The 9,647-nt window shown below is 40.9% G+C and overlaps 1 protein-coding gene across 1 annotated transcript; it reads left to right on the top strand.

Annotated features, from left to right (window-relative positions):
- Positions 1-630: 630 nt before the first annotated feature.
- FGF20 (fibroblast growth factor 20) lies at positions 631-5,354 on the top strand. The gene is given in 3 exon segments (XM_030492418.1): positions 631-1,159; positions 3,398-3,501; positions 4,793-5,354. Coding segments are annotated over 3 exon segments (879 nt in total). The 3' UTR covers positions 5,039-5,354.
- The last annotated feature ends 4,293 nt before the right edge of the window (positions 5,355-9,647 follow it).

Raw genomic sequence — 9,647 nt, 5'->3', positions numbered from 1 at the left:
GTGAGCCACTTCTCAGTCTTTCTTTCTTCTCTGCAGGTTTTGAAAATATTTATCACAAACCACGAGATCATGCCCATTTATGTTTTTAAGACGTTGTGTCGATACCCAAGCGCTATAAATCGGTTTCATGTCACATTAATGATAAATTAAATGCAAGGGAGAATTTGCAGAGGGGAAAACACCTTCCCAACTATGCCAATTTCTGTAGAAATTCCCCTCCTTGTAGCTGAAGCGATAAAAGGGAAGGGTAATGCATGTACATTTTATTAGCGTTTTAGAAACAGGGAGTAAAACTGTCAGATCTTTGTGTTTTTTCTTTCATGTGTGTCTGGGCAGGTCTAACCCTCAGGTAACGCCCTTTCTCCTTCTTCCCTCCTGCCTCTCCTTGCACCTGTCCACGTAATGCTCCGGCAGCTCCTGCCGGGGCCCCGCTCTCGCCTGCCCGCCCCCCGCTGCCCGCTCCACTCCGTTCCCCCGCCTCCCCGATGACTGGCTGTGTGCGGCGGGGCGCGGGGGGTGCGCCCGGAGCTCGCTCCCCGCCGCCGTCTAAGATCAGAGGAAGGTGCGAGGAGAGGGGGAGCCGGTTTACAATTTCAAACGCAGCCTCCCCGCAGAGGGCTTCATTAGCATATGTCAGGGAGACCGCCGTATATATATATACACACGCGGGGCGTATAAACACCACCGCGCCGCCTGGCTCATACCGGCTCGGCTCGGCTCAGCTCAGCACGGCTCGGCCCTGCCGGCTCCCCATGCTTGGGGCCCCGCCGCGAACCCCCACATGCCCGCCGGGAGAGGCCGGCAGCCGCTCTCCGCCGCCGCGCCCTAGCCCGCTCGCCCCGCGCCCCCATGGCTCCGCTGGCCGAGGTGGGGGGCTTCCTGGGCGGCCTGGACGGCCTGGGGCAGCCGGTGGGCGCCCACTTCCTGCTCCCGCCCGCCGGGGAGCGCCCGGCACTGCTCGGGGACCGCCGGGCTCCGCCGGAGCGGGCGGCCCGCGGCGGCGCAGCGGCAGCAGCAGCAGCAGCAGCAGCAGCAGCGGACCTGGCGCACTTGCAGGGCATCCTGCGGCGGCGGCAGCTGTACTGCCGCACCGGCTTCCACCTGCAGATCCTGCCCGACGGCAGCGTGCGCGGCACCCGCCAGGACCACAGCCTCTTCGGTAGGCGGCTGCGGTACGGCCTCGGTCGTGCTCAGCCCGCGGGCTTGCGCGAGAGCGCGCATCACCCAGCGAGCGTGCTCCTGCGCGTGTCCGTGTGTGCATGTGTGTCCCGTGCTCCCGGGAAGGCGGTGCGGGGCCGGTGGTGCTGGGCAGGGGGATGAGCTCCCGGTACCGGCGGGATGCGCGATATCGAACCTTGGGGCTGCAGTAGGGCGAGGGGCTGTGCATCCCCTGCCGGGCTCCGCTGCTGCTTGGTTGGCTGCCACTGCGGTAACGCGGCTGCAGGTTTAGTGGGGAGAGTCGAAAGTCGGACCGATTCTTTCGGTGTTCCCTGTCTGTATCGCAGCTCCTTGGGTCTTCGTAGAATAATACAGCTCATGGGCTCCGGCATGCTGACCTTTAGGCTGGGTTAGACTGCTTTGGTTTGCAGGGCGGAAAGTTGAAGCAGAAGGGCCTAAAATGCCTCTTTGCTCAAATCCTTAACATGCTTCCCAGTCAACTTTCTCTGTCAATAAACCAAAAGGAGGTGAAGCTACTCCAAAATGTAAATGTTTCCTGTGATACAAGAGGAAATCCTAAGTAGTAGTTGTAGGAACTGGACATCTGAACAAACCTGCCGTTGTCAAGTACATGTGAGTTTTTGTGTGTATTGATTTAGAAGTCGTAAAAAGGTGATTAAAGAGTTTCCTATCGTCCTCCCCATAGTCAAAACAATCTGCTGGAATGGCTCTTAATTGCTTTTATAACACATGGATGTTTTCAGAAGTAAAAGAGCAGTAGTCAGTTCTTCTCAGAAGGAAGATTTCCTACAGCATGTAAACATGAAATAAATCTTTGCTTTAAAAGGAAAAGAAAAAAAAAAAGTTAGCCTCAAATCAAACATTTACTGGGCTTTTTAGAAATGTTCTTCCTTTATGCTACCACTATTCTCGGCAGGTTTGTCTGATGTGGTTGCTTTGTGGGTTGAATCACCTGCTTATTAGAGTTTGAAAAAAGGTGGCTTTGAAAATGATACCAGAAAGACAAAATACCTCCACCTCTTTTTATGGGACTTTGTGCTTCAGGATCTGGAAGACTAGGATGATTTACGTGCAGCAGAGTTTGTAATGCTTACTCTTTGTAAAGGATTTATTTTCTTTATTGCTTGGTAATACGAATAAGAAACCTGCAAAGCTCAATTAAAATTCAAAACGTTTTATATTGTTGTATAGTCCAGACAGTCCATCTGTCTGAGAGTGAAAAGTGGTCCTGAATAACAAAGAGTAACTATAAACACAGCAAATAGACAAATGTCATTATCAAATGCACCACTTAAAACCACTTATCTTCGATTCCGATTTTTTAAAATGTTTTGTGGTTTTGGTGCTGCACAGCAGAATCTCAGGTATGGTTCTAGAACAACTTCTTTTTGAGGCTTTGTTTATACTGCTAACAACTTCCAAAAAGCCAGTTCACACATTCCCTTTCTTTCATGTTTTATATGTACTGTAATCTGTGCATATCAATTGGTTAAATATGTTAGTATACCCTTGCCAAATTCAGGCTTCAAATAGTGCCTCATCTCGTGAATACTTTATATTATTAATATATATTGCATTTTTGGGCAAATGCAGTGTTTATATTATTATAACCCAAACATTAGCAAATAAGCAGCATATTTCATGCTCATAAAAAGCCTGCACTGAAGACAGCAAGTTGTGTCAAGAGGTGTGGGCCCATATGCTAGATAAGATGTCTGGCAAATAGTTTTTTTTCCTGTGGGTAGATTCTGCTATATAAAATTCCCATCTGTACTTTGATTTCCATTCAAATGATCTAATAATGGGTGTGTTTTTTTAAGATAATGCTATAGAGAAAGTAAAGTATATATTCAGGTAGTTCAAACCTATCTTCCAATGTTTGAGTAGGCAGTTAAGCAAATAGTGTATAATCAATATAGATTCCAACTGCATAGTACTGAAGGCTTTAGCGTCAGTGCTGAGTAAAATCCTTGCATATCCAACATTAAGAAAAAAACAGGTTCTTAAATGGTGTAGGGCTCTTGTTCCTAGATGAGGCTTCTCAGCTGCTTTCCTGTGAATGTTCAAATGCAGTATGTGAAATTTCAGAGAAACTAAGCCACATTTATTATAACATGTACATTTTCTACTTGTTTTCAGCTGTGTTTTGGATGCTACGTATTGTATGATTACAGGTTGAATTAAAGCAATCTCTTTTTTTTTTTTTTTTTCCCCCCAGGTATCCTTGAATTCATCAGTGTGGCAGTGGGACTGGTCAGTATTAGAGGCGTGGACAGTGGCCTTTACCTTGGAATGAATGAGAAGGGAGAACTTTATGGCTCTGTAAGTACCACTTTCATATCAGCTTATACATATTGAGGTTTTGATTCACTTCTTAGCACTGTGCAACCCCCTCAAATATCTAGCTGAGGTCATCTTAGCTTTCAAAACACTAACATCTTTGCCTGTTAAAATGTATAATACATTTTTAAAGCATACAGTATACCCTTGGATAGTAAATTCTTGATGAGAAAAGTTTCTCTGTCCTAGATGAAGACAACCAAAAAGAAATGCTCCTCTTAAATTATGACCAAAAAATAGATAAACCAGGTATTCGAACAGCATTTAAGTTGCCTGCTATCTAATTGTCTTTTTATCAATACTACCAGGGTATCATAGTGCATACTCCATCATCAAAAACATTGAATGCAACTGGAAAAAAGTTAAAAGGATATTTATGGAACAAATTAACAACAATTAGTATAATTCCCTGATTTACTTTATGTACAGCCTAATGCTCCTTTACAAATCAGCAGGTGGTACTTCCAGGTACCAGTTTTTTAACATAAAAGCATTCTTTCAAATGCTGGGCAAAAATGGACAATACCTTATGTCAAAGTTAGGTGCCACTGTTGAAAAATCGGAGTGGTGCAAGAGTACTGGCAGTATCTGTAGATCCTGACTGGAATATTTTCATTGAATAACGAAGCATTTGATTTGTATCTATTGAATAACTTCAACATATGACCGTAAAAATGTAATCTTTGTTTTTTCCAGTACTCTCAGGGAAATAAATCTTAGACTCTTCTCCTTTCAAGTCTTAAAACATCTTGAGATAAAATACTTGTCTCTCCAATTCCTTTGTTTGTGGTTTAAAATGCGAGAAGTGATGCACACTGCAAAGAACACATGGAAATACAGAATCACGGAATGGTTTGGGTTGGAAGGGACCTTCCAACCTTCCTGATATGCTACGTTGCGCTTGAGTCCTTCCCCCGAATCTAATTTCTGGAATGGTAGATACAACTCTACGTAATACAGTTCCGGTAGGCCAGGTATTTTAGTTAAATCATAAATAATGCCACCTTAGAGAGATGTTGAGAGTTATCTAGTTCATGTTTAAAATCAAAATTGTATATGTACAGGTTTTTAAAATAGTTAAGATTAAAATAGGCTTCCAGACTCAGTGTCGAGTTTACATGCTCTTCTTGTAGGTTTGATGTATTGACAGTTAAATGAACAGTAAGGCCACGCAAAGCCTAAAACATTTCATTTGTTTTTATCTTTTTTTTTTTGTGTGTTATGATATCTTGCAACAGCTTGACTTATTTTTCTTTGCTGTTTCTTTTTGTAGGAGAAACTAACTTCTGAATGCATCTTTAGGGAACAGTTTGAAGAGAACTGGTACAACACTTACTCATCCAATGTGTACAAACATGGAGATTCGGGGCGACGATACTTCGTAGCGCTTAACAAAGACGGTACTCCCAGAGATGGGGCAAGGTCCAAAAGACACCAGAAGTTCACACATTTCTTGCCTCGGCCCGTGGATCCTGAAAGAGTTCCAGAACTGTACAAAGATGTCTTAGGATACAGCTAAGGAGGGAGGCAACTGAGGGAAAAAAACCCATACTGGAGCTCTTGCCTCTGCTTTCATGGCAATACCAGCATGAGGAACCTGCCAGATGTCTGAGATGATGGATTGGAAGAAGCTGCTTTGTGATAGGCGAGCATCTGGTTTATAACCTTTGGATTTAGGAGACAAGCCTTAAAGCTGGCAGTGGACCAGCCTCCGTCAAACCTGCTGAACTGTTTGGTAGCCAGTAACCAGAGGGGAGTTGGGAGTGTGACTTTTTTTAAAATAACAAAATCTTGGCAAATTTGTCTGGATTACCTATAGTCCATGAATTAGCAGAGAACTACCTGCATCATGCTGATGAGACAACAGCTGGAAGAAATAGAAATAAATGGACTGTAAAATAATAATCCTAAGAACTGTATATGAAGTTATAGTGCCTCCACTTTAGCAATGGACCTTAGATGTTGGTGCATCATAGTATGAGCTGGAACTTTTTTTCAGGATGGACCTATTTATACATCTCCAGATAGCATATATTTATTTTATATATTTATTTATTAAAGAGTTTATTTTTTACTGGGATATGAAGAGAATACAAGCCCCTAACCCCAATGAGAAATCATTTACAGTGCCAATATTTACTCGAGTAGTGTCATGAGGCAGAAATGACATTACATTGCAATGCGTCCAAAACCTGAACATTCATATTTCACTGTTTATCAGTTACAGATAAGGTTATATTTTATGCACATACCATTGCCTTGTGACTGTCTTTGTTTTTTGAAAGAATGTTTAACTTTCTTATTTTTTTTTTTTGCCTATGAGAGTGCCTTACAGATTTGTATTGAATTCCAATGCACATTTAAAAAGGGAATTAAAGATTATTTCACTTTATTTGGTTTACTGTCATTTTTAAATTGAGAGTCTCTTAGCACACTGTGTGTAATATTTCAAACCTGCAACAATTGTGAAGTGTATTGCAGTTACCTTGAAAGAAAAAGTAGTCTTAGCTCTTGAAATCTTGATGCAAATCACAGCATGCTGGATTTTTTTTTTTTTTTTTTTGGCCAAATGGTTCCTACTGTCTTTACAAACAAATAAATATTCTCTGAATTGCTTAAAATTTTAATGTAGGATTCTCATCACTATATATTTTTATTATATTCCCTATCAATATGTTCAAGGGGAAACAGTATCAGAGTAAGAAGTTCCTGATATTGCTGAATGAAAAGCTTCTGTGGGTGAAGGTTGTTTCTCTGCTGAGTGCAGAGGAGCCTAAGGAGGCTACTTTCTTATCTTAGTTCCTCCTCTAGGGAATAATCTCTGCATAAGTTTTTTTGTGAAGATTGTCAGGACAAAGATGAGCTATGTCTATATGCTAGTTACAGCTATACAACAGGTAGATCCCACTGATTTACTTTACAGTAACTCAGGACTGCCAATTATGAAGCACAAACTCATCTGCGTATTGACTAACAAACAGGGAAGTCTCTGCCCTCTGTAGGAATACTAAGGGTTAATGACAGAACCTATGTGATTTAGACCTAAACTTGCTGAAGCTGGAGGCGATTGCCACCTCCATGGCAAAGGTTGGTCTGAGAAAAGGTCTGCAAGAAAGACAGTCCAGGAGAGGGCAGCAATATTTATACTGTACCAGAGGTGTGCTCATGTTTCAGGTGCCAATGCTCCCAGTGGGCTCCAGCTCAAGATAACTCATTTGAGTTCAGTTTGTGAACACGATTCAAGTACTGCATACATATCATTTATATCAAACCAAGGTGTTAACAAAAGGCATTTTCCAGTATATAACATGCTAGAGCCATTACTATATCAGAACTTCTTTCAATCTATAATGACAAGTGGATGAGCATAGATTACTGATGGACTGTGTACAAAATCGTTTTGCTCTCTGCCAAATAGAAATTAAATGCAGATACACAAAAAGGTGTTTCAGCACTTTGTGGCTAGCAAAATGCAACTTAGAAAGGTTAAAGGCTTCATTATAATATTCTGCAAAACAGGCAGTGGAAGATCTACTATGCACTGAATGCAGTTTAATAAAATACTATTGTAATGCACTTCAACTTACCATGAAATAATGATTTTATGGATGACACCGAGTCACATTAGTAATAGATTAATGACTGAGAATGAAAGCATTTGCTTTAAATAGATTTTTTTTCCTCTGCATGTTAAAAAGTAATTTATTCCATATAAATTGTGTGGAAAACCAGTGGCTGCTGCTCAGGGCATAATTCCATTCATTTCCAGCAAACACAGTGTTTAAATCATACCAATAACAGAGTTATCTTTCTTTGGATTAGCAGTTTACTGTTAATCCAAGTATCTCAAAAGTACTTTGAAGATGACAAGGGCTGTAATTCTTGTTATTATTATTGTGCATTATTTTTCACAGATACAACACAGTCCAGACCAGTAACTGGGGATAAGTGGTAAATAATCAGCTGAAACTTCTGTATCCAAACACCTAGCCAACATACAGATGAAGAAGAGCAGCAATACGTGATTGTCATTTTCTTGCCCCATTCCCATTTTAGATATATGTAAATAATCCTTGAACAAAATGTAATGGAGCAAGTATGGTGGTGATGAATAACGGTATAAAACCCCCAGAGCATTGAAAATCTGCCACAGCCTCCTTTGTCAGTTCTCATGTACTGCCATTGAAGAAAGATGCTGTGTTTTCTTTCTTCATTTTGCTTGCAGCATTTCTTTACTCTCTGTTACATTCCGTCCATCATGATCTTCAGATGCAGTTAATGTTTTTCTAGTTTGAAAATGGCAGATGCAAAAGCAACACCTCAAAATAGCTCTTTTCAGATGTCATTAGACTAATAACCTCAGTTGTCAGTGGTTGTTTTATTTGTGTGGTTTCAGAAAGCCCAATTGGATAGAGGGGGAGAGGTTGGTTTTGTTTAGAATTAATGGTCTAGTTTATCACTCATTACATTTTGCATAACCTATCAATCTGAAAGCTGTGGAGCTGCTGTAATATGAAGAAGTTCAGGGGAAATCTCTGAAGGCAGAGAAAATGCCACATCTTGAAACAATGCATGACTGGCTGCTTTATTTTTGCCGTGCCTTTTTTCTGGGGAAGGAGAACCATTCAAGGTAGGTACGGAGTTTGTATAGAAGGTGCAGCCCCACTTTCTGCTTCTCACTGATTCTCCTAGTAGCTGTAAAACTTGTCTCTTTGATCTCTGAGCTGGCTGGATATTGAGTTTTCTATGCCAGTTCTGTATTTCTTCACATGCTTTGTTTTCTGCTACTCTCTTTTCCAATTTGTGTCAGAAATAATATATTGGCCATGCAGGAGATGTTCTGAAATCCAGGGGTAACCTTGACTTCTGAGCATATTTGAAGTAAAATAGTTACTTTTATTAATCTTTGTGCTTTTGGTCAGAATGCAGATGGTAGTATTTTTAACTGTCTTCTGTGGAAGTCTTCCAGCTGTAATAGTTATAGGACATAGGAGAACCCATGTGCCTCTAGAAATGGGTATTTTTTATTAGACAAGCTGATATAATCAGAAAAAGTGACAGCTAGTCTAACAGGCACATAGTCCTTTCATTGGTCTGAACCATTTGTGTTTGCATGGAGCAGTTTGGTCCTGTCTATGTCTTCTGGTTGTCTGTCATAAGCTTATTGATGTTATCCTTCATGCTCAAATCACTGGTATGGCCATGCACTCTAGTAGCACTCCAGGATTGTGCAGAATTAACTTCAGACATGTGAGAGTCATTCAACAAGTACATTTTAATATCAGCTTTCATTTCCAGCTATTTTAATTTCTTGATGTGCTTTGTTAACTCCTTTTCCTAGCCATCCAATTATGCTTCAGTAACTTTGTGAAGTTTTACTTAAACATAGGTCTTTACCAGCAGCCATATGAGCTATGGGTGTGATTATTAATTTTTTTTTTTTTTTTCAGTTTATGTAATCATACTAGTACCACTGTACCATGTCTCCAGTTATACCATTGCAAACCATTAGGTTTGCCTTGCTCCTTTTTCTGTACAGCAAAGAGCTAAACAGAGCTAGGGCAGTTTTTATACACCATAAATGCATCTTCACTATTGCCTTAATGTACTGGACAAAGCCTGGGTCATAAATACCGAGAACACTGTGGTTAAGATGCTTAAGTTTTGCTCTATACTGCATGGAGATGCTATCAGAAAGGAGGCCTTTTGTAAATCTTCTCTGCATTTGAACATTTTGCTTTTCATGAGAGAGAAAAAAATATTGACTTCACTGCTGTTAAATTCTGTGCAGTTATTTGATAGGGTTTTTTGGTAGTGCAACCATTTGAAGATTGAAGTTATATGAACATAACAATAGCTGCATGGGATCAGACCATACCACACCTCTACTGCATGGGGAAGAGAGTAAGAATAAGACAGGCTTATATTTTGGGCATTCATTGTAGAATCCTGGCTAAGATTAGGACCTAAGATTAGTCAATTCTCCTCTGGATCATTTCATTTTATGAGGCAGAAAAGAGAAGTAAACATTTCACAACATTGAATAATATGAGGGTGGAATTCTACACTTCCTGGATGTCTGCATCAATCTGCACTCTATCAGACATTTCTCTTAAAACAATTTACTT

Source organism: Strigops habroptila, chromosome 7 (genome assembly GCF_004027225.2).
Source record: "Strigops habroptila isolate Jane chromosome 7, bStrHab1.2.pri, whole genome shotgun sequence".
NCBI lineage: Eukaryota > Metazoa > Chordata > Aves > Psittaciformes > Psittacidae > Strigops > Strigops habroptila.
Note: the sequence above shows the minus strand (reverse complement) of the source record. Positions and strands in the feature narration are given on the sequence as shown.